The 26,082-nt window shown below is 41.6% G+C and overlaps 10 protein-coding genes across 10 annotated transcripts; all 10 read left to right on the forward strand.

The window, feature by feature from the left end:
* Positions 1-186: 186 nt before the first annotated feature.
* On the forward strand, positions 187-2,799 carry TbgDal_II4200 (ATP-dependent Clp protease subunit, heat shock protein 100 (HSP100), putative; the record flags this gene model as incomplete). The annotated part of the gene is made up of 1 exon (XM_011773646.1): positions 187-2,799. The coding sequence occupies one exon, from the start codon at positions 187-189 to the stop codon at positions 2,797-2,799; it is 2,613 nt and encodes an 870-aa protein (XP_011771948.1).
* A 1,370-nt stretch (positions 2,800-4,169) lies between these two features.
* On the forward strand, positions 4,170-5,246 carry TbgDal_II4210 (glycosylphosphatidylinositol-specific phospholipase C; the record flags this gene model as incomplete). Its single annotated transcript, XM_011773647.1, has 1 exon — positions 4,170-5,246. The coding sequence occupies one exon, from the start codon at positions 4,170-4,172 to the stop codon at positions 5,244-5,246; it is 1,077 nt and encodes a 358-aa protein (XP_011771949.1).
* A 3,441-nt stretch (positions 5,247-8,687) lies between these two features.
* Positions 8,688-11,249, forward strand: TbgDal_II4230 (beta prime COP protein; the record flags this gene model as incomplete). Its single annotated transcript, XM_011773648.1, has 1 exon — positions 8,688-11,249. The coding sequence occupies one exon, from the start codon at positions 8,688-8,690 to the stop codon at positions 11,247-11,249; it is 2,562 nt and encodes an 853-aa protein (XP_011771950.1).
* Positions 11,250-12,128: 879 nt separating this feature from the next.
* Positions 12,129-12,986, forward strand: TbgDal_II4240 (hypothetical protein, conserved; the record flags this gene model as incomplete). The annotated part of the gene is made up of 1 exon (XM_011773649.1): positions 12,129-12,986. The coding sequence occupies one exon, from the start codon at positions 12,129-12,131 to the stop codon at positions 12,984-12,986; it is 858 nt and encodes a 285-aa protein (XP_011771951.1).
* Positions 12,987-13,089: 103 nt separating this feature from the next.
* On the forward strand, positions 13,090-14,931 carry TbgDal_II4250 (hypothetical protein, conserved; the record flags this gene model as incomplete). The annotated part of the gene is made up of 1 exon (XM_011773650.1): positions 13,090-14,931. One exon carries the CDS (start codon positions 13,090-13,092, stop codon positions 14,929-14,931), a length of 1,842 nt encoding a protein of 613 aa, XP_011771952.1.
* Positions 14,932-15,324: 393 nt separating this feature from the next.
* TbgDal_II4260 (60S ribosomal protein L44) lies at positions 15,325-15,645 on the forward strand (the record flags this gene model as incomplete). Its single annotated transcript, XM_011773651.1, has 1 exon — positions 15,325-15,645. The coding sequence occupies one exon, from the start codon at positions 15,325-15,327 to the stop codon at positions 15,643-15,645; it is 321 nt and encodes a 106-aa protein (XP_011771953.1).
* Positions 15,646-16,225: 580 nt separating this feature from the next.
* On the forward strand, positions 16,226-17,689 carry TbgDal_II4270 (hypothetical protein, conserved; the record flags this gene model as incomplete). Its single annotated transcript, XM_011773652.1, has 1 exon — positions 16,226-17,689. One exon carries the CDS (start codon positions 16,226-16,228, stop codon positions 17,687-17,689), a length of 1,464 nt encoding a protein of 487 aa, XP_011771954.1.
* Positions 17,690-18,491: 802 nt separating this feature from the next.
* On the forward strand, positions 18,492-21,515 carry TbgDal_II4280 (ABC transporter, putative; the record flags this gene model as incomplete). The annotated part of the gene is made up of 1 exon (XM_011773653.1): positions 18,492-21,515. The coding sequence occupies one exon, from the start codon at positions 18,492-18,494 to the stop codon at positions 21,513-21,515; it is 3,024 nt and encodes a 1,007-aa protein (XP_011771955.1).
* A 478-nt stretch (positions 21,516-21,993) lies between these two features.
* On the forward strand, positions 21,994-22,323 carry TbgDal_II4290 (hypothetical protein, unlikely; the record flags this gene model as incomplete). The annotated part of the gene is made up of 1 exon (XM_011773654.1): positions 21,994-22,323. One exon carries the CDS (start codon positions 21,994-21,996, stop codon positions 22,321-22,323), a length of 330 nt encoding a protein of 109 aa, XP_011771956.1.
* A 911-nt stretch (positions 22,324-23,234) lies between these two features.
* On the forward strand, positions 23,235-24,626 carry TbgDal_II4300 (adenosine transporter 2; the record flags this gene model as incomplete). Its single annotated transcript, XM_011773655.1, has 1 exon — positions 23,235-24,626. One exon carries the CDS (start codon positions 23,235-23,237, stop codon positions 24,624-24,626), a length of 1,392 nt encoding a protein of 463 aa, XP_011771957.1.
* Between the last annotated feature and the right edge of the window lie 1,456 nt (positions 24,627-26,082).

Genomic DNA, 26,082 nt, shown 5'->3' on the forward strand with positions numbered 1-26,082 from the left:
TTATTTTTCTTCATTTATCTCCTTCCTTCCTTCCTTCCTTCTTTATTTATTTTTTTGTTCCCACGTACTTCGTGCGCTGCATCCGCTTGAAGATATATCGCCATCATTATTTAAGCCAAACAGAAGTGAAAGTAGCAAAAGAGATCTATAAGGAAAGGTTGCAACAGTCATACCAGGTATTAAACAATGGCACATTCAGATCGCCAATGTACAAACGCAGCGCAAACTGCATTGTCAGATGCTGTTGAGTCGGCACGGAAGCACAACAACGGTTTTGTCGATCCCGCGCATCTTGCGCTTGTATTGTTTAAGAATGAAGATGGACTTGCTTCACGTGTATTGCGTAAACTCAATGCGGGTACGGTGCTGGAGCCACTCGCCGCACGAGTTGGTGCACTTCCGGAGCAGAGGCCCGCGCCCGCGGTTCCATCACCTTCTCCAGCGATGGTGGTTGTGCTCAACACCGCAGAGCAGAAGCGAATAGAGTGGGGTGACTCACTTATTGCTGTTGATCATCTTCTTATTGGGTTGTTTGAATGTAAGGAAGTTGAGGCCATCATGAAGGCCGCACACGCGTCGAAGAAAGCCGTTGAAGGTGCGCTTCTGGAGTTACGCAAAGGAAAGAAGGTTACATCCGAATTCCAGGAGGAAAACTACCAAGCTCTTGAAAAATACGCAACCGACTTGTGTAAACTGGCGGAGGAGGGGAAACTTGATCCAGTGATTGGGCGGACTGATGAGGTTCTGCGCACAATACGCGTTCTATCGAGACGAACAAAAAACAACCCAATTCTGATTGGTGAGCCCGGTGTCGGCAAGACTGCGATCGCGGAGGGAATTGCGCAGCGGATTGTACGTGGGGACGTGCCGGACACCTTGTTGAATACACGTTTGTTTTCCCTTGACCTCGGCGCCCTTATCGCTGGAAGCTCGCTTCGGGGCGAGTTTGAGGAGCGTCTCAAGAGTGTGCTAAACGAAGTGAAGGAGAGCTCCAATGGAGTTATTTTGTTTATTGATGAGATTCACCTCGTCCTCGGGGCAGGGAAGTCCGGTGGCTCGATGGATGCCGCAAATTTGCTGAAACCAATGCTCGCACGTGGAGAACTTCGTACTATTGGAGCGACTACACTGGAGGAGTATCGCACATATGTCGAGAAGGATGCCGCATTTGAGAGGCGCTTCATGCCTGTGTATGTTACAGAGCCCAGTGTTGAAGAGTGCATCAGCATCCTTCGTGGCCTAAAGGACCGGTATGAGGCACACCATGGTGTTCAAATTACTGACAATGCGGTTGTTGTTGCAGCACAGCTGGCGAACCGTTACATCACAAACCGCTTCATGCCTGACAAGGCCATCGACCTCATTGATGAAGCGTGTGCCAATGTGAGGGTGCAGCTTTCATCGCGGCCGGAGGCGATTGACATCCTTGAGCGCAAGAAACGCCAGCTGGAGATTGAGGCGAAGGCTCTCGAACGTGACAAGGAAGCTGCTTCACGGGAGCGACTAAAACTTGTGAAGGCGGATATACAGCGCGTTGAGGAGGAGTTGCAACCACTTGTCAGCAAGTATAATGATGAGCGTCAACGTATTGATGAGCTTCAGGAGATGCAGTCGCGTCTTGATGAGAAGAAGAACAAACTGGAGCGCGCTGTGCGTGATGGCAAAATGGACTTGGCTGCAGACCTCCAGTACAATGTCATCCCCCTGATTCAGGACCGCATTCGGTCGTTGAAGGAGGACATTGAAAGACAGAAGGCCACATTGGTGCAGGAAAAGGTTACCGAAGGTGACGTCGCCGCTGTGGTTGCCCGCTGGACCGGCATCCCTGTGGTTAAATTGAGTCAGACGGATCGGGAGCGGCTATTAAACCTTTCCATGCATCTCCACCGACGCGTGAAGGGACAAGATGAGGCGGTTGAGCGGGTTGCCGATGCGATTATTCGTGCTCGTGCGGGCCTGTCGCGGCCCAACTCCCCAACTGCCTCGTTTCTATTCCTTGGACCCACGGGTGTTGGAAAGACAGAACTGGTTAAAGCCGTTGCTGCCGAGTTGTTTGACGACGAAAAGCATATGGTACGCATTGACATGAGCGAGTATATGGAGCAACATTCGGTGTCACGGTTGATTGGTGCACCACCTGGTTACATTGGCCATGACGAGGGCGGACAGTTGACGGAACCGGTGCGGCGGCGCCCTCACGCCGTTGTGTTGTTTGATGAGGTGGAAAAGGCACATCCAAATGTGTACAATGTGCTACTGCAAGTACTGGATGATGGCCGCTTGACTGACTCGCGTGGACGGACGGTGGACTTCAGCAACACCATCATCGTCATGACATCTAACCTCGGCTCTGAGCACCTCTTGAACCCTGAGGAGACGAATGAATCTTATGAGGTACTGCGTGAGAATGTGTTGGCTGCCGTGCGGTCTTACTTCCGACCTGAGCTCATCAATCGCTTGGATGATATTGTTGTGTTCCGAAGACTTCGTACAGAAGACCTGCGGGGTGTCGTTGACAATCTTATCGCTGGTGTTAACGAGCGTCTCAAATCCAGTGGGTTTTCTGTTTTGCTGGATGATGGTGTGAAGGATTTCATTTTGGAGCATGGCCACGATGCCAATATGGGCGCTCGCCCGCTACGCCGTTGGATCGAAAAGAACATCGTCACTGAAATCGGCCGCATGCTCATCGCGAAGGAGCTGCCACCAAACAGCACTTTACGAGTTTCACTTCCTGAAGGTGGGAACAAACTAACGTTTGGTGTGAAACGGGGGCTTACCAGTGACGAATGGGAATAAAGGCGCTGGACAAACAGAAAGGATATATCTATATCGATATATGTGTTTCCGTTTTTGTCCTGGTGATGAGCGGGTGTGTGGGACGCATCCTTCCTCCTGCAACTGTGCCCTACCACTGGGTTCATGTGTTGGTTGTGATCTCCTTTGCCGCACCTTATTACCTTCTTTCTTTTCAAAATAATAATAATAGTTACCGCTCTCACTATTATTATTATTATTATTATTATTACCGCTCTCACTATTATTATTATTATTATTACCGCTCTCACTATTATTATTATTATCATTATTACCGCTCTCACTATTATTATTATTATCATTATTATTATTATTATTACCGCTCTCACTATTATTATTATTATTGTCACTATTATTGTCACTCTCATAATTATTATTATGAACGTTTTTTGTTATTATTATTTTTTTGCTTTATCATCATCATCATCACTGTGTCGATTATTATTATTATATTATTATTAGTATTGCTGTTGTTATTTGCTCGAGTCAGTGCGTTCTAGTACTACTACTGTTTTTGCATGTTCCGTACTGGTGCGCTGTCCAAGATTCTTTGTCGTTTCTTATGGCGTCATGACTGAGCGGATAAATAAATTGCAGCATTAATTGTCTGAGGAGCTTATCCCTGACATCTTTCAACTCGTTCTGCATGTGCGTGTTACTGTTATTATTGTTATTATTATTAAGTGATGTTTTCATTGTACCACTTTCTTTTCTTCTTCCCTTTGGTTCATTTATTTATTTATTTTGAATGGTTTCTCTTAAGTGTGTGGCCGCACTGCTGTACACCACCAATAATATAGAAGATAGGCATTCCAATAAGGGGATATTAATTGTATATATATATATATATATATATTATTCTTAGGAATAGTCTCTATTATTGTGTGGCTCCCATCCGGGGAGGGGGAAAGAAAAAAAAAAGACACCAAACCGAACTGAATAACTTTCCGGAACCGAAGGAAGTGAAACCACTGCATCATCACCATTATTAATATAATTATAATTATTATAATTATTATAATTATTATAATTATTAAGATTATTATTATTATTATTATCCAGTTCTCCCCGTGTTTTGTGCTTACGTTTCTTTCCTAATTTCTTTCTTTTTAAAGTAGCGGCCAAGCCCCGTGGTGCTGGAATTTTCTTCATAAACGTGATTAGGTGTGACTAAAGCACCTTCTGGCTGTCGTCGTAGTTGTTGTTATTGCTTCTTCTTCCTTTTTTTTCTTTTTATTTTGTTTGTTTGTCGTTTGCGTGTGGGTGCGTGTGGGTGCGTGTGGGTGTGTGAGAGAGAAAGAAAGAAAGAAAAAGAGGGGAAGGGGACTTTGAGACGGTTAAGAATCTTTGTAATGTTTGGTGGTGTAAAGTGGTCACCGCAGTCATGGATGAGTGACACGCGGTCTTCCATTGAGAAGAAATGTATTGGTCAAGTATATATGGTAGGAGCACATAATGCAGGAACACACGGCATACAAATGTTTTCCCCGTTTGGATTAGATGCCCCTGAAAAGTTACGGAGCCTCCCTCCATATGTGGCCTTTCTTTTAAGATTTCTTACTGTTGGTGTGAGCAGCAGATGGGGACGTTGTCAAAATCTTTCTATTCGACAGCTTTTGGATCATGGGGTGCGTTATCTCGACTTACGCATGAACATAAGTCCGGATCAGGAAAATAAAATTTACACAACGCATTTCCATATTTCTGTTCCACTACAAGAGGTTCTGAAGGATGTCAAGGATTTCTTGACCACACCTGCAAGTGCCAACGAATTTGTCATCCTCGATTTCTTGCATTTCTACGGATTTAATGAGAGCCATACGATGAAGCGCTTTGTTGAGGAGCTGCAAGCACTTGAGGAGTTTTACATCCCCACAACCGTCTCTTTAACCACACCACTTTGTAACCTCTGGCAGTCAACCAGACGTATTTTTCTTGTTGTGAGACCTTATGTAGAATACCCTTATGCACGACTCCGCAGTGTTGCGCTTAAATCCATTTGGGTTAATCAAATGGAGTTGAATGATCTTCTCGACCGGTTGGAGGAACTCATGACGCGTGATTTGGAAGATGTCAGTATTGGCGGGGTTCCATCTAAAATGTACGTCACGCAAGCTATCGGTACGCCGCGAAATAACGACTTTGCGGTGGCAGCGTGTTGTGGCGCGTGTCCCGGTTCACATCCCGATTTGTATTCCGCTGCAAAGCATAAAAATCCACATCTTTTGAAGTGGTTTTATGATTTAAATGTTAATGGTGTTATGCGAGGGGAGCGTGTGACTATAAGACGGGGAAACAATACACATGGAAATATACTTTTGCTTGATTTCGTGCAAGAAGGCACTTGTACTGTTAAGGGAGTTGACAAACCGATGAATGCCGTTGCATTATGCGTTCATTTAAACACCAACCAAACCGCAAGGTCATAAAAATGTGGGAAAAAAAACACAAATCTCTGCTGCGTTTGTGACTGAAACAAGGGTTTAAAAGTAAAAAAAAAAGTTAAGTGGACGACGAAATAACAACAAAGGGAAGGAAGGAAAATTAAAATGAAAAAATAAAATTTTAAAAAAGGGCGACAACGACGTTGGAAGAGTGTGAACTATATATATATATATATATATGTATTCCTCCTGTTTTTTTTGATTTGTTTGTTGCTTAAAAAAGAAAGAAGAAGAGGAGGAGGGGGAGAGAAAAAAAAAAGAAAGCGATCAAATGAAAGGTCAGTGGATTATTGAGGGGGACGGTGTTTGAAAGAGAGAGTGAATGCGAATATATGTGCCAGTGGTACTGCTGCTATATTAAAAAAAAAATTATACGGGTATGGTGTGGAAGCAAATGTGGGGGTTTTTATTTTTAATCCTTAAAAAGCAAAAGCAAAAGCAAAAAACGGGAAACTAATACGCTATGCGTTTTGCGCCTTAAATGTACGGGCCCTCACATGCTTTATTTTCCATTCTGGTTTTTACCCGTATTCAACTTTTATTCCATTTTTTCTTTATTTTTATATATGCATGCGTGCATATATAAATTTATATGTTGATTTATTTATGCATTATTGTGTCCCTTATTATGCTTTCTTTTCTTCCCAAATTTCTTCCATTTTGCTTTGAAAATTTGTGGTCATACGGAATTGGTATGAAAGGGGGAGTTTTACAACAGCAACAAAAAAAAAAAGAAAAAATAAAAGAATAATTTGAAGAAAATAAAATAAAATAAAGAAAAGAAAAGAGAGATGATGTCAGTTAAAAAAAAAGGGAAGGATGTTGAGTGGAGAAGTGGAGGAAATAAATAACAACAATGCACCAAACAGCAGTTTAGTTTTTTTTTTTGCTACACATATTTCTACATGTATATTTACTTATGTTTCCGTACGAATACAAAATGAATACATTTCTATATTTTTGTATTTGTAATCGCCACTCTTTTGAATTTAAACAGAAAAGAAAAAAAAATGAGAAAGAAGAGAAGGAGTGAAAAGTGCGAAGTGAAAGAGGGGGAAAAAAAAGAAATCGGAAGGGAATTGCACGTGTCTCCCGTGAAGGAATGTTTTTTTTTTTTTTTAACGTAAAAGTAAATAAATAATGCAAGGAAAAGAGTGAAAATCTAATAAAAATAAAATGAACTTTTAGATATTGATGAAACGGCTGCTGCAAAACAAATGATATGTTTTTTTTTTTTAATGCACCACCTCATCAAAGTAGAGAATTAAAGTTGTTTTTTTTTTAGAAAAAAAAGCGGAAAATATACGTATGGAATTGGGAATGGAATAAGAGGAGGAGAAAGAAGAAGAGGAAGAAGAAAAGTGGTGCTTTTTTGTTTGTTTGTTAGGTTGCGTAAAACATATACGCATCAATAGAAAACAAATAAAAAGTGAAGTGAAGTGAAGGGGAAGGGGAAGAAACAAAAAAAAAAGAAAGAAAGAAACAAAGGAAAGAGCACCTTTTTGGTTTTTTTGTTTAAATTTTATTTTTACTGAAAATAAAAAAAGTGCAAGAACGAAGTTTGGTGTGCAGATCCTGTGAGGTTTATATTCCTTATTTAACTTCCACCTAGTTTGGTGCATGTTTAATTTTTTTTTCTTCTTTCTGCTTGGTATTTAATTTGGTTTCTGTCTATTTTCGTTTTGATGCACTTATGCATTTGTTTGCTCACGCCTTTTGCCTTCCTTTGCTTTGTTTTGTCTCAACCTCTCTTCCATTCGGTTGCTATCATTGATAATTAAATAAATATCTAAATATTTATATTTTTATGGTGATTTTGATTATCACGATTATCATCATCATTATTATTAGTATTAGTATTATTGGTGATTTGTTTATTTGTGGGTACAACCACCGTATGATTATTGCCGTTATTGTTGTACTTATTATCCTTTTTAATAATAATAATAATTGTGTAGGCTTTTTCTTTTCGTCTCTTCTCACCTCTTCTTCTTTTTTTTAAACTTCGTCCTTTCAATTTTTTTTTTTTTGAGGAAGGGGGAGGAGAGGGGAGGGGCGTTGTCACTCGTACACACACACATACACATACACATATGTATACGTATATTGTATATACATATGTATCTGTGTACGCTTATATATATATATATATATGTATATGTATATTTATTATATAGTTAAATAATAACTAATAAATGAATAATATAAATAATAATAATTGATTAATTAAATTATTAAAGCGTGAATTCCATTGGGTTACTTCTATATTTACGTGTTCTCTTATTTGACATGGTGTGGCGATTATAATTCGTCTTCTTCTTATCCCTTTTTCACTCGCTTTCTCATTTTCTCTGACTTCTCTTTCATATTTTTCTTTTGGTTATTGAAATGTTATTGAAGTTTAAGTATCCGATAGTGTGTAACCCCCTTTTCCCTCTTTTTCAGTCTCGTTGTTTTTGTTTATTTTAATATTTACATCCAATTTCTCTTTTACGATTTTTCTTTTTTTTTTCCTTTTTTAATCACTTCATAATATTTCCCTCCTTTAAGGAATAATAGTAATGTGAATAATAAAAAGGAAAGGATTAAAGGATGGAAATACATACATATGTGTGTATACATAAATAAATATATATATATATATATATATATCTACACATGCATATATTAAAATGTGCTTCAAATGTGTGAAGTGATGTGACATGCCGGTTTAATGTCAAATGAAATATTTATTCGTTTAATTGTGGTTGTTGCAGTCGTAACTTCTGGAGGAAATGAGAGAGGTATACTCATACAGGTGACAGATCCCTTTCAATGCTTCATGAAATTTAAAATAATTCGGGAAACTACACACGCACAGTAGATGATATGAGACAAAAATGTAATTTAATACAATTTTAATATACATGTGCACATACACTTATTTATTTATTAAAGTGGGGCCTTTATTTTTCACCTAACTTCCTTAATTTATTTACTGTTTTGCAATTCGTGTGAGTGACCTTTTGTTAACTGTTAACTGCTCCCTTTTCTTTTTCTTGTTTTTTTATTTTTGTCTTTTATTATTATTATTATTTTCTTATTTATATTCTTTGAAGGGGGAAAAAATAAAGAAAAGAAACCTAACGGTTGGAAGATTAAATAGAGTGAAAGAGAAGCACGAAACTTTTCACCACCAAATTGGAGGGAAGGGAAGAAAGAAAAAGAAGAAGAAAAAAACAAATCAGAAAGAATATTAAGGAAAAAAAAATACTGAAAAAAGAAAAAAAAAGAAGGAAGAGCAGAAGTTCTTGTAGGTGTTATTATTTGCTGTTTTTGTTGTTGTTTTGTTTGTAGAAAAGTAGAAGAAGAGCACAAAAGGAAGAGAAGCAACAGCAGATAAAAAAGAAAAATAAAGAAGAGAGAAAAGGAGAAGGAGAAGGAAAAATGTCGTCAAAAATGATGTCACCGCCCGAAACATTAATGGTAGCAAATAGTGACCGTGTCAAGATGGTTGACATGCATCCGAAAGAACCACTTTTTCTTTGCTCGCTGTACTCCGGCATCATTAACTTGTGGAACTTTGAGACCCAAGCGCTGCTCAAATCATTTGATACGGGCACGGGACTTCCCGTTCGTTGTGTTCGGTTTATACCCCGATTGCAATCGTTTGCCTGTGGTACGGATGATATGCAAGTCCGTGTATTTAACTATAACACAATGGAGAGGACACGAACCTTTCAGGCTCATGACGATTACATTCGTGGAATTGTTGCACATGAGACTCTTCCGATTTTACTGACATGTTCGGATGACATGACAATTAGACAATGGGATTGGAGTCGTGATTGGGCACTTGTAGAGACTTATGAGGGACATCAACACTACGTTATGGGTATTGCAATGAACCCAAAGGACCCTTCCACATTTGCCACTGCTTCATTGGATTGCACAGTAAAGGTATGGAGTTTGAATAGTCCCGTGTCAAACTTCCAGCTCGAGGGACATGAAGATGGTGTGAATTGTGTGGATTATTATCCGGGAGGTGACAAGCCATATTTATTGAGTGGAGCGGATGATCGTACTGTGCGACTCTGGGACTATCAAACCAAAGCTTGCCTGCAAGTTTTCTCGCATCATACGGCAAATGTCACCGCTGTTCTGTTTCACCCCAGCCAACCGCTATTGTTTACACTTGCAGAGGACATGGAAATGAAGGTGATCACCACCGACACGCACCGTTTAGTACTTAATCTCGATCATTCTCGTATGAATCGTGGTTGGTCCATGACAACGAAGAAACACGCGAGTGCTCTGGTGGTTGGTTATGATGGTGGTACTGTTGTATACAAAGTGGGTGATGACAGGCCCGTTTTTACGATGGATTCCAATGGAAAGATCCTGTTGGTGGTTGGTAATGATGTAAGACGTGTAGATGCAAAGGGCATTCCAGCGGATGTGACTGACGGTGACGTGTTGGCACTTCCTTCGAAGGAAATGGGAACGTTGGAGTCGCGTCCAACCGCTATTGTGTATGGATCCAGTGGGCAGTTCGTAGCAGCGCTTGGGGAAAGTGACTTCACCATACTTTCTTCGCTTTCCATGCGGTCAAAAGCATTCGGTAAATGCATGTCGTTCGTTTGGGGTCCGGACAACGGTTCGTATGCTGTGATGTTGTCGCCTAGGGAGGTACGTATTTACAAAAATTTCAAAGATCGTGGGGCCATATCTCTTGTAGACAGTGCTGAGAGGTTATTTGCTGGACCGCTGCTTGGTGTTTGCACGGCATCCAGCCTAGCGTTTTATGATTGGGCGACGTTAAGTTTTATACGGCAAATTGATGAGAGCCCCAAGGCGGTGCAGTGGACTGAAAACGGTGAGTTTGTTGCGATAGTCACCGATTCAGCCTTCTTTACATTGCGGTTCAATAGTGACGATGTGGTGGATTATTTTGATGCGCATGACTCCACACCGGAGGAGGGGCTTGATTTTGCTTTTGAAGTTGTGGAGGAGGTTATGGAGAGCGCGAAGGAAGTGTTATGGGTAAGTAACTGTGTTGTGTTCATCAACCAAGCGCATCGACTTTGTTATTACGTTGCGGGAGAAATCAACAGCATTGCGGTGGTGTCCCGTGATCAATACCTCCTTGGGTACTTGCCCAAGGAGAACAGGGTTCTTTGCATTGATAAGGACCTGAACATTACAAGTTACCTAATTCCTCTCGGTATAATTGAATGCATGACTGCTGTGGCTCGGGGAGATTTGGTGGCCGTTCAAGCGCTGGTTCCTCCGCTTGGGGCACGTGAGAAATTATTGGTCGCACGTTTCCTGCAGTCAAGGAAATACCTGGAGTTGGCGCTGGAGGTTACATCAGAAGATGACCATCGGTTCGAATTGGCACTGCAACTTGGTCGACTGACGATGGCGGAGGAAATAGCTAAACAATCGGGTTCAGTTGGTCATTGGAAGCAGCTTGCGGACGTGGCACTTACGAAGGGCGCGTTTCAACTGGCGAAGGAGGCCTTATGTAAATGTGGGGATAGTAATGGCCTGCTTTTGCTTTACTCATGCGTGGGTGATATGGAAGCTATTTCAAAGTTGGGTGACACCTGCGTGGCGAATGGGAGGCTAAATATCGCTTTCACTTGTTTCCACCTAACAAGGCGTTACGCAGATAACGTGGATTTGCTTTGCCGCACAGGTAAACTTGCGGAAGCTGCCTTTTACGCTCGCACACACTGCCACGGAAAAGTTGACGAAGTTGTAGAAAAGTGGAAACTGGGGCTTGTCCGACTTCCGCGTGTATCGGAAGCTATTGCGAATCCCACGGCATATCCCAATCTTTTCCCCAACATGCGGATGAACGCACCGGCGGCTGCGGTGGTGGAGGGCAGCACCATTAAATTCGAAAATGATTTAGCGGCGACCAAAAACGGCAGTGCGGTGTTGTCAGCCAGTGGTGTTGGTGTTGGTGTTGGTGGTGACGACGACGAATGGGGTGAGCAGTAATTACGTAAATAATCGGCTCAAGATGGAGTGGTGGACCCGTTATTATTTTTTTCCCAATAGCGAGAGACGTCCCGTTTTTGTTTTTGTTTTTGTTTTTGCTTCTTCTTATACGGAAGGGAAGATTTTTCCTTTTTTTTTTTCAAAGAAGAAAGATGCAGGAAACCAGACAGTAAACACAAATACGGAGGAAAAAGAGCTGATATTTACGCATTTTGTTTTCTTTTCCCCCTCCTTCTGAGATTTCCACTCCTTGGAGAGCAAGGCAGGGAATGGGAGGGGAAAAAAGAAAAAAAAAGTTGAAAGAGGCGGAAACGGACCTGCAGCGGGCGGGAATTGGTAAAGAACAACTTCCCAAACGATTTTATATAAACACACACACACACACATAAAAAGGAAAACTGTTGGTGTGATTTGGTTTAGTGCGTCCAGGGGGGGGGGGTTGAAAGGATAGTTACTGAATAAGTTAGTAAAATACTAACCCTGTGTTGTATCGCGTTCGACTGTGTTTTTTGGCGGTCACGAGGTGTTATAAATTCTGCGGACTAAAAGTGGGGCCCTCTGCTACGCTAATGTGTAAAACAGACGCATTATTTTTCTTTTTCAAACGAGTCACTGCCACACTTTCGTCATTTTGCCTTTATATGATTTGCTACCGTCACAAACTTTGTACCGTCAGAAGGTCTCTTTCTTTTTCTTTTTTCTTTTTTCTTTTTGTCTTGTCATGCATATATCCCTCCTCCTCCTTCTCCTCAGGATTTGCACCTGTGCTATATACTTTCCTCTCTACACCCTGTTTTTTTTTCTTTTTTCTTTTTTCCTCATGATGTAAACCTAAAGTTGTGTGGCCCCTTGACTGTAGAGGGAAAATTGGGTCTTCATATGTTCAGCGGGCTTCAGCGTGCACTAACGGTTGTAGGATCGCCGTTAAGGTACTGCAGACGCTTCCACCATGTAACGGCAGTGCGTTTCTTCGCACGCGTGTCAGGCGACTGGAGCTGCCCGTGTGGTTTCTCAAATTTTGCGTCACGTTCCGTCTGTTTTCAGTGCCACAGGCAGAAACCTGTTTTTCTCCGTGCTGCTGGTGAGACGTATGAGACAGACATTGGTGTTGCACGTTTTGCCAACTACAAACGTGGTGATTGGGTGTGTACCTGCGGGTCCCACAACTTTGCTAGACGTGAGACTTGCATGTTGTGTTGCGCGCCGTGTCCCTCAGGTGGCGGAAAGGCTGAAGCGAAAAGGGCCCGACTGCTTCCAGGTGATTGGATTTGTCCCAAATGTACGACACACAACTTCAGAGGGCGCAAGGAATGCATGCTTTGTAGTGCAGGGGTTCCAGTAGGGGTGGAGAATGCTACAAATCTTAGCAACGAAACTACTAGTGATTTAAAGGGTAAAGAAAACAGTGAAGAATCACAGCAACCCCCATGGACATGTGTCGCGTGCCACACAGTTAATGTGAAAGCGGATAAACTTTGTGAAGTGTGCGGCGCTTCCCGGACCGAGTCATCGCGGAGCACCCATTCGTCAGTAACGCGACCGGATGATTGGACATGCACGGAGTGTAGTTTCTTAAATTTCTCCTCTAGGGTTAAGTGTAAGAACTGCAAAGCACTCCGGTCGTCTGGTGAGGTTGAAACGAGTGAGGCCATGTGGATTTGTAACTGTGGGTATAAAAACTTTAAGGACCGTTCCTCCTGCCGTGAGTGTGGAGCCTCTAAAGAATCAGATTCTTAGCATGCCGCGCGTCGAATACCGTGCACATCCCTCGAGGCGTCTATTTTTCTTTCTCTTTTTCTTCTTTACTTTACTTCTTTAATTTTTGTCGTTTTGTTATTGTATGGGACTGAATATTGTTTTCCTCCTCCTCCTACTCCACTTTCTTGAGGAATTAACGAACCTGTGTATGTTGCTCCTCAGAGCTTTAAAACCGCATTGTAGGGGTAAACTCTGTGTCTGTACCCGTCCATGCGCTTGTGCATTTGTTGGTTGGGTTAGAGGTATTCCTCTATTCCTTTCATGCATTTTCGTCCCTTTTCTCTTTTTTCTCTCTCTCTTTTTTTTTTCGTTGGTTCGCATTAGAAAGCACTTTGCCATGCTAACGTTTCCCGGATTTGTGCCGTTAGGTGAAAAACAGTCTGTTCAAGCGGCATGTGAGGCTCGGCGACGATATCTGGCTGCACATCTTGTGCCTCTGTACGCTAATACGAACCCAACCGAACTCTGGAATAACATCGTTAAGTATAGGGAACATAGTGGTACAGATTCAAATGACTGTGTAGAAACATACGAAGAACTGAGGATATCATACAAGGGGTATAAGAGTATGGTGTATAACCTTGTTTTCCACATGACCATTGAAGAAGATAAAGCGGCACCGGCATCCGAGCGCGAGTCCCGCAAGCGGCTGTACTTTAGTCACCCGTTTCTTTCCCCTGCCACTTTTTTATCCTTCCCGCGCGCAGAGGATGGAACGATATCTGCCGTTCCCATGTATGCTTTCGCAGCTAAGCGGCTACTTCTCTATAGGTTGCGAATTAAACTTGAACTAACTGCGAGGGTTGTTCCTATGGTTCTGCAGGATCCCGTTTCTAAAGTAGCGGGGCAGCTGCGATGCCCACCGAGTGCATCATCTCCCCTTTCCAATGGTTTAACGCAGGATGATATTGAAAACTTTCTAGTGGAGTTGGTGCCGAATTTGCGCCTCGTGCGGGATATACCGCCATGGATGCAACCGTATTATCTCTGTCATGCATCGAGAAAGTTTATGTTCATGTGTGATACGAGACGTACTGGGGCTATAGCCATCGACACCATGATGAAGAGTGATGTCTTCTCAGAGCTGCTGCGCATGTATGAGAGTGACGCACAAGATGCCATCACGACTTTTCCAGAGGGTTGCACGGTGGATGTGGCTGCCTCACATTTAGTGGCAGATACTGGCGTTGATGACACGGTGGCAGCATTAGTTATTTCTTATGAGGGAGAAGGGAATCATCCAGACGACATGTACACTGTGAAGGCACTGGAGGAAGAAACTGTACTTCGCGTCCGCAGAAGTCAGTTATATTGGAACCCGGGCTCTACCGAGTTCCTCACACAAGATGTGTTGAGTATGGACAACTGGTTTTCTCTTCCCCTCATGGGTCGAATTTATGAGCACTACACGAGTTTGGACCTTGATGGTGATGGCGTTCTTTCTATAGATGAACTTGCCCGCTACTGTGACAGTAGTTTTACCAGTTTAGTGGTTGAGCGGGTATTTGAGTGCCACGTCCCGCACAGCGGCAAGCATCATGTAATGGATTATAAGACATATTTGGATTTTGTCATTGCAACGGAACACGCGGCGACCCTTCCTGCTATGAAATACATTTGGAGCATTCTAGATTTAGAAGGAACAAAGTCGTATGTTACTGTAGATACCCTGCGGGGTTTCTGCAAAGAGGTTGCAAGTGAACTCATTGCTAATGGTCTCATGACTGATATTTCAGCGCAATCAATTCTATCAGAAGTGATTGATATGATCAATCCTAAGTGGCACGAATGGGTAGAATTTGATGACATTGTACGATCTGGTCACCAGGCAACTGTGTTGCCCATCTTGTTGAGTTACCGTAATTTCTACGCATATGATTGTCGCGAGCAAACGGCAGCTGAAGCCAATGATGAATATGCGTAGAGCGAATGATGATGAGAAGTATCAGAGTGCCGGTTGCATTTGTAGTGCTGAGGCGGTAAAACCCTCATGCACATTTTTTTTTTTCCAAAACAAAAAAAAAATAATAATTTATTTTGGAACCCTTACGAGCAAATATTCAAGCACCCTATTTTTTTTTTCTGTTTCCGTTTCTTTTTTGTTTTGTTTTTTTTTCGTCCTCCTGTCTGCTCAAACGTAGGTGCATAATGTCTCCCTGAATTATGTAACTCAACCCTCTTTTTCATTTTCTTTCCTTTTACATTCACGTATAAAAAAAAAAAATGCGTATATATACACACACATATATATATATATATATTTATTTATTTATTTATTATTTCTTGTGTTATAGAGGGCAGAGGAGGAGGAAAGGAGATGGTTAACTACCCCAAAAAGAAGAAAATGCATTGCCCTGATGAAAGGTGCAATGCTCACAAGAGTTTTAAGGTAGTTCAGTATAAAGCTGGTAAGGCACGTTTGTATGCCAGAGGTAAGCGCCGTTACGACCGCAAACAGTCCGGTTATGGTGGTCAGACGAAACCTATTTTCCACAAGAAGGCGAAAACGACAAAAAAAATTGTTTTGAAGCTTCAGTGCTCCAACTGCAAGTCGATTATTCAAAATGTCTTGAAGCGCACGAAGCACTTTGAGCTGAATGACAAAAAGAAGACTGGCAACAAGGATCCTACATGGTAAACGTAGGTTAAACCTTCGATTCGCGATATCGTTGTGGGGTCCGATTATTTTCTATCTTGACTTCAGTCCTTCTTTTACCTTTCGTCTTATCTTATTCTGACCCTCTTGTTCATTTCTTTCTTTCTTTTTTTTTTTAAAAAAAGAGACTGACTCTTTCCGTATTTACCTTTTACACCTGATGGTGTGGGAGTAATAATGCATGTGACAACATATGAGTAGGGCAGGCAGCGCTGTGCACTTTTTTTTTTTTTTTGGGGGGGGGGGACAAAACTATGGTTTCCCCATCCATTCCTTTACTTTTGTTAGGCAAGAGTGGATGCGTTATGGTTAAAGGGGGATGCACGTGTGCGTTTCTTTTATCTGTAGTAATTAAGGAGGTTCACTTTAACTTCCTTTTATTTTCTCTTTTTTTTTTCTTTTTGACTGGAAATGAAGTCATATTGTAACATACAACAACAACAACAACAAAGGAAAAAAGAAATAGAGAGGAAATAGGAGGAGAGTATATATATATATATATATATTGTGTGTGTGTATTTATTCACCTACTTCAGTCCTAAAGGGGAGTGAGTAGGCGAAGATGCTGCGGTCCTTGTTGTTACGAGGAGCCGCGGTGCTTCGTGGTTTGCCATCCGTTAAAAAGAAGGAGTTGAAAGGGATGGGAAAAGCCAAAAAAGCAGCGAAGTTGAATGCAAAGGGATCATCAGAACCCGTAGTGAAAACAAAAGAGAAAACTAAACCAAAAGCGGAGCAGCGAGTAACAGCTGCGGATAAACAACGAAAGCAACGTGAAAGAGAAGCAGAGCGGTTGTTTCTGCAAATGGTGAGGGAAGAGCGGAAGCGGCGCCGGTTAGTCATTCGGGCTGCCATACGGAAAGCGGTATCGAAGGAGAAGGAGGAAGAATCCAAACTTGTTCGTCACTATGCCGCCAATAAACGAAGGGCCATTGCAGAGTTGCAGAGATTAAAGCAAGAAGATGTGGCAGCATCCGTTTCACCAGCTCCTCCACGGAAGACTACTCGAGGGCGCCGCGCGGCGAAAGCAGCTGATGCCGAAGCGGAACGTGCATTCAAAAAGAAAATAGAATCTGAAGCAGAACAAAAGTTTTTACTTCTGATTGAAGAATTGAGCAAGAAGAGACGCGAGGAACTACAGAATGCGGCTGCGCTTTTGAAGAAACAAAAGGAGGCCGAAAGCGCGCCACCGGTGATGGCTGTGGCAAATGAGGCTCCGTTAGCGGCACCTGAAGCAGCGGAAGCTGTTGAGGCTCTAGCAGCAGAGGAAATGGCGACAACAAAAACGAAACGTAGAAGACGAGTGAAGTCAGAGACACAACCTGAAGTAGTGGCGGCGGTTGTGGAAGAGGGGAATGAGGAAGAAATAATTCATGCTCCAGTTATCGAAGCGAAGGGAAGAAGAAACAGAAGTCCACGCAAGGAGGGACCAAAAACTGTTGTAGCACCCGCTGTAATAGCGCCTGTTGTTGAGGGGGAGGATCTGCTTCCAGTAGTTGTTGCAACTGCAGCCGAAGAGGAACCAGTCATAAAAGATGTGACTGTAGAAGCTGTGGATGATGTGCAGGAGGTGGCGCCAGTGGAGAAAAGTGAAGTGAAAAAAACACCACGGCAGCGTCGCTCGTCGCCGAAGGCGGTGAAACTTCCGTCCGTAGCAGCCCCAGTTACTCCTGTTGTGGATCATACACCTCCATTAGTTGCATATGCCGAAGTTCCAGCAACCCAACAGCAACAACAGCAACAGCAACAACAGCAACTGAGTCATGCATTTTCTCTAGCAGGTTTTGCTGATGCACCGTTAGTTCCTCTCACGGGCCCCACTACTCCATTTGTGCAGCGGGGCCTTACCGGAGTTCCCTCCTTTGATATTCCCGTCGTTCCGTTACGTGCAAATCCCGTGGAAACTTTGGTTCACAACACGAGGGGTGTTGTGCCCGCCCCACCAGCGCAATTTACTCTTAACATTCCCGCCGCTCAACCAGCGACAACACCTCAAAGAATAACAAATACCGGACTCCTTCGACTTTAACAATGTTGGAATTGCGAGTACGGAGACTTTCATGGTGAGAATGTTGAGTGGAGTGGCGTTGGTAAAAAGGCATGGGGAGAGGAAAGGAAAAAAAAAACAAAACAAAAGCAAACAAAGAGAACCAGTAAAAAAACAACAACAACAAAAAAAAAAGGAAGAAACGAAAGCAGCAAGAAGAACCTTACAAGGGAGGGGGGGGGGTGGAAATATAGATAGAAAAGAGGCATATGATATTGAAAACGAAAAAAAAATAAATGAAAAGAAGTAAATAGGGGGGGAAATTTAGATAAGGGTGGGTCTCACACGCTGCTGTTGGTAGTTTCTGCGTGTTGCTTGTTCATAGATTTATGCATATATATATATATATATATATATATATATATATGTTGGTGTGAACAAGGGGAAATGGAAGTGCTGTTAAACTTCTTTTTTTCCCCCTTTAACCGCTCCACACGTCATCGTGCACGCAAAAAACTTTTTGGCACAGGAAAAAATGACATCAGTAAGAGTACGCTGTTCGTCATTTTTCAGTTTATGTCGATTTTACTATTTTAATCACTCAATTTTTTATCTTTTGTTTATTTGGTGTAATGTGGCTGTTGTTTTATTTTTTGTTTTGTTTACCGACTAAAGTTTATTTCAACTGTGCTGCTCTCGCTTCCACATTTTCACATTGAAAAGAAAAAAAAGAAAAGAAACATCCCTCCCAAACTCGTTTCGTTCTTTTTTCCATTTCTGTTTTTTTTTTACTTGGCTATTGTTTACCATTCTTATATTAGTAGCGTGCGTGCAGGTGTGTGTGATGCACGCGAGAATAAATATACGTAACGCCGTGTTTGTACCACTTGGCATTTCCATATGCGCCGCTGCCGTTGTTATCGCAGCTCGAGCATTATTACGCGAAAGGGCGAGGCCTGCGGTTCTTTTGGATTGCGAGCGGAAGGCATATGAAATACTTGAGATGCTTACGAGGGCAACAATAAAAACAGATGGGCACGACAGTAAGCAGACGGAATGCAAAGATGACGCCTCCATCGCCATTTTTTTGAATTGCAACGGGGTGGAGTCCATACACGTGAGGACTTTAGTGTTTAACCACAATATCATGCAACTTCCGTCCGTGTTTGCAGTTCACTGCGGCTTGATGAAGAATTCGCACCCGGACCATCTTCTTGTTTGCGACATTTGGAACTGTCTCATGGCGTTGGTGAACTGCAGCATCCGTGACATTTTATTGGATGATGGCGTTGCATTGTGTATCCTCGACGATGTAAAAGCTGAGGAAGTCTTGGCACTGTGCATGCTGTTGCGAGGTAAATACTCAATCGCGCGGTATCCGCCTGCTGCTCAAGCCGATGTTGTGGTACAGGAGTTTCCTGAAGAGCTGTATTTGGGTTTAATTACTGCCTATAACAGAAAACGCTCGCTTCAATCCGGAATAACTTCTTTTTGGAAGCTAATGTGCTCCTCGTGCTCCATTCCGCAACTTGTCACCTTGGCGGCTACCGTATTGTTCTCACCAGAGGTTATTCTGAAATGCATTCTGGGGATGCATGCTTTCGTCCACTGGCGACCTATCTACGCGGCGGAGATTGGAAAGAGTCTAAACGGCGATGTGTCACCCAAGCTGTCGCCATTCCGGTTTATCATAAAGCAACTTATGGGGCTTCCAGCGACTTTTGTGTCGATGGCGGTTGCGTCAACGTTTGCCTTTGAGTCGTTGTACTGCATCCGTGGATTTGTTATCCAATCCATCCTATCGGATATTATTACTTCTATTCACATTGATGCCTATTTGGCGCTGGCTACGGCCGACTACGATCCTTCTGATGATTGGCTTCTCTCCCGTTGTGTATCGCAGGCTCTTTGGCAGGCCTCAGGTTCGGTGATGGATGAGCTGCAGAGTCGAGTGCCTGCACTACTTGAAGTGATGCACGGGTGTCGAGTCGTCTTCAGTTTTCCAGTGGTTTCTCTAGTCATGTGGTTAGGGACTCAATGGAGTAATTTCCTGTACTTTCTTAATGAAAGCCTTTACATGGAGTCGCAGTTTACAAAGAGCCAATTAGCTTCAGTCACTAATATCGCTACTTCCACTTATGCAGGAAATGGAGAGGAAAATCAGGTGTCTCCCACCTGCTCATTTCCCGTCAAAAATTCCTTGACCTCGTCGCCCCTAACCCTTCTACGGAAACAGAAGGATGACGGAATAAAGTGTATGTTATCATCTACGGACAACAAAATGTTGTTTCAACAGACTTTCTCCCACCCCTCCCGTCACGACAAGTCGTCAGTGCAGTACGGTTTGGTGCTCTTTTCAATGGTATTCGTGGAGTCCGGTAGACCACTTGGCTACATGTGGGACCTTCTCACACAACACGTGATATGGCCTTTAGTACCTTCCGTGTTCAGCGGATGCGTTGTGGACGCATTGAAGCGGAAATTACAAGCAGGCGGCCACACATGCGCTGTAAGTGTGCGACGGCTTGGATGGATAAAAGACGTTATTCAAAGCTCACCGCGAGCAGCGACTGCGAGTCCGTCCACTTGTGTTTGGCAGTGCCGTCAGGATTATCTTCAGGGATTTGCAGCACTTCGTCTTTCCGGGTGGGAGTTGATGGCAGCCACGGCGGCTGCCGCCTTCGCAACAGCGTCGGAGCGGAATGATCGTTATGAGCAGTGCGGGCGTGATGTTTTGCACGGGTTGTTTCAGATGGCTGACACGTTGCCACTTTTGCTTGTTTCAGCAGTGGCTCTACGTTTATCACCTAACTTTTTTACGCAATCGGCGTTGGATCAAACCGAGATAGTGAATCAGTTGCGTTCAATTCAACACTGGTGTCCATTGTATCACGCATTCCTCGGCTCTTTTTACGACGAGTGCGGTATGAGTGAAGCGCAAGTCGATGAGGCTCACCTCCGGCGGCACCTCGCTTTTAGCGGAAGTTCACTGGGGTGTTATCAAGTTTTGGAGGGTTTGCAATCAGTTCAGCGGAAAATTGATCGACCCGTACGAGGCGTTGCCCCTCCTTCACTGGATGGACCATGGAGTGTGGAGTTTCGTGAAGTTTCTTTTAGATACAGCGACAGACATCCTTATGTCCTCCGGCGAGTCTCATTTGTCGTAAACAAGGGAGAGTTCCTTGGCATTGCCGGCTACAGCGGGTCTGGGAAAACAACACTTCTCCGTCTGCTCAATCGAACATATGCTCCAACGGAAGGAGACATTTTTGTGAATGGAGTACATATAAGCCAATACCCTGCTCGCATGTTGAGGCGCCGAATAGCCAACGTGTGGCAAGAAGAGAACAACTTGAGATTCATTGAGGATCTTTCCATCGGGGGAAATATTGCATTGGGTAATCTCTGGGATTGCAGTGATGAAAACATTTGCGCGGCACTTTCCGCTTCACGTGCGCTCAACTTCGTGCAGAAGCGTTCATCCGGAATTCATGCACCTTTAAATGTGCGTGAGTTTAGTGGCGGTGAAGTGGAACGTCTTTGCATCGCACGTGCTTTCGTAAAAGCCGGCTCAGCTGTTGGTCTCTGCATTTTCGATGAACCTACAAGTGCAATTGATACCATAACTGAAGGAGAAATCTTCGATACGCTGCGGCTCCGTGAGGGAAACAATTTACTACGGGATTCTACCATTATTATTGTGGCGCACCGTCTTGCGACATTAAAGCATGCGGATAAAATTGTAGTTCTTAATGAAGGAATGGTTGCTGAGGTGGGAAGTTGGGAGACACTTTCCAGAACAGGGCCTCACTCATGCTTTTCGAGGATGCGTCAGTCGCAGCAATTGCCCCATTTTGTGAAAAAATAAAAATAAAAATAATGTCATAATGATACCTTCAGTGCATTTGCAGTACGCCGCGTCCATAAAGAAGAAATGGTGTTGATGAATTTATTATTTATTTTTTAAAAAGAGGGAAGGGTGGAAGAAAAGACAAGAAGAAGAACAAGAGCCGCTTTTGTTCTTTTTTTTGTTTCGTCTGTTTGTTTCTCCATGGTACATAAAAACTGTGCAGTATTGTTTTCCACCCATTAAAAAAAAATGAGTGTTAACGCATGAAGTTCCATACAACTGTTTAATTTCATCCAGAAAGAATTCGCCCCAACGTGCCCTACTTCTCAAAATAAAACCCGTTAATTCTTTCGCTATCATCTGTTTTGTGTTTTTTTTCCTTTTCTCATTACTGAATCAGCACTCCTAAAAAAAAGTGCGCCATTCCCCAAAATAGCACGGTAAAGGGCGAATGTTTGTGTAATTTCGAAAAAAAAAATAAAGGAAGATGTTATAAATGCATGCAACTCAATACTTGAGAAAAGTGTATTTTCTACACCTTAACGTCAATTTTTTTTTTTGTAAAGGACAAACTCACCGAGTGTTTAGTGACCGCGCTTCTTCAAACTTTTCTCCCTCAAGGCGTATTATGCAGTTGCAGAGAGTCATCTGTTTTCTGCTCCTTCTCCGCTTGCTAATGATTTGTGTTTATGCGTGTTGCTTCCTTTTTTATATTGTAAGTAATAGAAGACAAAAAAGGGGATATTACATATTACATATTTTATTTTGTATGTTAGCATGGTTGCATAATTTATGCTGCTGTAGAGGCGTGTGTTATGGGTTGTAGTATTTGGAGAAGTTGTTTGACTTAAAGCTATAAAAGCTTGCCCTGTGTGTGATGGATTTTTAATTTATATAAACTTGTTTAACTTTATATTAGAATATAAATTTATTTATTGTCATTTAAATAGTTCCCCCATATGAGAAAACTAAATGAACACGTATATGCACGTAAATGTATATTTATATTCGCATATTTGTTGTTTATCTGAGTCATATCTGAGTAATGTTGGTAAGGTAAGAAAATGACTGTGTAATAAATCATTTTTATTTGATATGCTTTGAGTGCGCGCGCGTGGGTTCATTAGTTCTATTATTAGAAAGGGAAACTGCAATAATTGTTTCATTATTAAAAGTTCTTCATGACTCTTGTTTTTAAGTTTAGCATTTCGCTATTACTCAAATCATGTGAATTAAGGGAGAACTCATATCAGTATCATATGATGATATTTGAAACACTTTAGAGACGCCTGATATTACTCAATACTCTAACTCTTTTTTTTTCTTTCATATCCATTGCATTTATATTGTGATATGATAAGTTGATTTGTGTTAGCATTCAAATGCAGCATTGTTATTATTAATATTAACTTCCTTAAAGGAAATTAATTCGAAAGGAATGTTATTTTAAAAGGATTCAAATTGCAAGTAGCTATTCAGATAATGTTAATAATTGATACACAATTTTATATTTATTGTAGTTGTAGTAGTGTGCGTATTTCAACAAAGATGCCACTAATCTTGTAATTACTCAATAGTTATAATGACACAATTCTATTTCTTGATAATTTGAGTCCCTGAATTTGTTGTTCCCTTTATATTTTTCACTTTGCTTTTCTTTTCTTCCATTTCATATATGTTTTTCTTTTTGTTATATAGACAAGCTTATTATATCACTATTTCAAGTAATTCAAAAAGATGGCAATGCTTGGTTTTGAGTCGACAGCTGAATTTTTTGTCTATCTCACGTTTATCTTTTTTGGGATGTCGGTGATGAATGTGACGAATGCCATTTACTCGAATTATGATTATTTCTCGGAATATTACAAGTTTGCGCAGCGTAATGCAGATGCGATATCCTCCAATCCATCATTCTGGAAGCACATGTTCACGTATTATAATGTTGTTGTGTTTACGATGCAAGTGCTTTTGGAGGCTTTTATGCTCACACCATTGGGCCGACGGATTCCTATTAGTTGGCGTCTCATCTTTGGACTCACAATTCCTATGGTGGAGATTATTGTGATTTTAGTGATCCCTGAAGTTGGAGGAAGCGAAGATGGTGCTATCGCAACTATGATGATAGTTGCTTTTGTTGGTGGTATTTCCAAAACACTTTGTGACTCCAGCAATGCTGCACTTGCGGGACCGTTTCCGACTAAATTCTATGGTGCCATCGTGTGGGGTCTTGCTGTCTCTGGCCTCATGACTTCATTTATGTCTATTGTTATCAAAGCATCGATGGACAGCAGTTTTGAAAGCAAGAGAGTTCAGTCCCAAATATACTTTGGATTAGTCATGCTTCTTCAGGTGGTTGCATGCGTCCTTCTTTTTCTTCTGAGGAAAAACCCATATGCCATTAAATATGCTGCAGAATTTAGGTATGCTGCGAGGAAGGATGGAAAAACAGATGATGGCGAAGATGAAAACGATGCAAAGGGAACAGGACCAGCAGACGAAGATGGGTATCCTGATGAAAAAGAGAACAAGAATGTATTGAATGCTGATATTGATCCAGATAAGATGAAGGATACGGATCAGGTTGAAGGCACTACCAACGCTCAGCAGATGCTTGACGCGAGTGTTATGGTTGTGGTGAAACGCATTTGGCCCATGTTGCTATCTTGCTTTTTTGTGTTCTTTGCGACACTTTTGGTCTTCCCTGGTGTATTCTTTGCCGTTAAAGGCTCGATGGATCTTAATAACTTTTGGTACTTTCCCGTTGCCATTGCCATGTTCAACTTGGGTGATTTCTTGTCTCGTCTTGTGCTGCAGTTCAAGCGGTTGCATGTGTCTCCGCGTATGGTTTTGATTGGTTCATTTGCACGTGCACTTTTGATAATTCCTCTTTCTCTTTGTGTGTCCGGTGCAATTCCTGGTGTGGGGGTTCCTTTTACCGTTTCTCTCCTTTGGGGTCTCACAAATGGTTACTTTGGTGGCCTTTCAATGATTTATGGACCACGTACGGGATCCCTCACCACAGCGGGTCAACGCTCTCTTGCCGCCATTTGCATTAATGTTGCCCTTCTTATGGGTCTTTTTACTGGTGCTATGTTTGCGTTGGCTGTTAAGGAGGGACTTCCTGAATAAATTTCTCAAAACTTGTAAATACTTTAAGTAATGACATATCATTAGTTTTTAATTTATTAATGAAAAAGAAGATAAATGATACTCGATGCTGGTATCAGCTAGGAGTGGTGTGAATGATGCAATAAAAAGAAGGGTAAGGATAGTAAAGAAATGAGCGAGAAATTGAAATATGAGAAATAAGAATAAATTCTAGTTAGAAAAGAATTATATGATATTTGAGAGTAATGAAGCATATGCGTGCACACGTTATGTTGTTTTAAATGTGATAAATGGTATAAAAGAAGAAAGTACGTCTTTCCCTTTTCGTTTCTCTAAACTTGTGACTAAGTATAAATAAACATATCTGAAATCATTTTAAAAGAGAGAGAAGTGGACGGAGGACCGCAGTTGCGCGTTCATATAATTGTCTTTTTCTTTTTCCCCGTTTTCATTATGTTGTGATTGACTCCCTACAAATATCATAATTTCCTCCAATGTTTTGTGTAGCTTTCGTAATTTTTAACAGGAGAAATGATGGTGCAGATCCATTCTTTGGTGTATACTCAATTTTTGTCTTCTGTTGGATCAATTTCTTTTTGTTGAAACAAAAAAGCAAAAAGGAGGAAATAAAATATACGACTGTAGAAACATAAACGAACTATCAAAAAAAAAAAACACATATACACATTTATAATATGTGTTCTTTCTGCACAAAAAAAAAAGAAATAAATTGTATTAGTTACAATGATAAAAAAAGCGGAGCCAGCAGGAAGTGATAATTACAATTTTCAACTCATCCCCTCTTGCCTATTTTACTATTCCCTTTCGCTTTTTGAGAAAATAACTAAAACAGTAAAACAAGAGAGAGGATAGTAATAAATTGAATGAAATCAACAATACATTATTTTAAGAGGAAATTTGATTTTACTTTTTCTTTACTTTTCACTGTTTCTGTTTTTTGATTACTTTTACTTCCTTTCATTTCTTACTTTTTATTCCCATGACTGTGCTATGGTGTTACGGATATGTGTGTGTAAGTGAGGAATGTTGTGTGGATTTGCTTCTATTATTGTTTACTTGCCTTTGGTTGTATATCACACGCCTGCTTATGTTTTCCCATATGTGTACGCCTGCAGCAAACAGTGTGGGAGTTTACTCCGTGACGTTTTCTCATAAATGTCGGGAGGCAAATGATTAAAGTAATTTTTCTTTGTTTAATGTATATCTGTATATGTTTGTCTGTTTATGTGTGTGTGTGTTTGATATGTTCAGAAATATGTTTAGATGCTTCAATAATAACTTCTCTTCCTTTCTATCTCTTATACAGTTATGTTGTTTACTTGTCACTGTTTTACTTTCAGGAAGGTATATAAATTAAGCTGAAGCAACGTATGTTCATTTGTGTATTAGACACATAAGTTTATTTCCAGCAGTTATATATGCGCGTGGTATGTATGTATGTGTGTGTGTGTGTGTG

Source organism: Trypanosoma brucei, chromosome 2 (genome assembly GCF_000210295.1).
Source record: "Trypanosoma brucei gambiense DAL972 chromosome 2, complete sequence".
Classification (NCBI taxonomy): domain Eukaryota; phylum Euglenozoa; class Kinetoplastea; order Trypanosomatida; family Trypanosomatidae; genus Trypanosoma; species Trypanosoma brucei.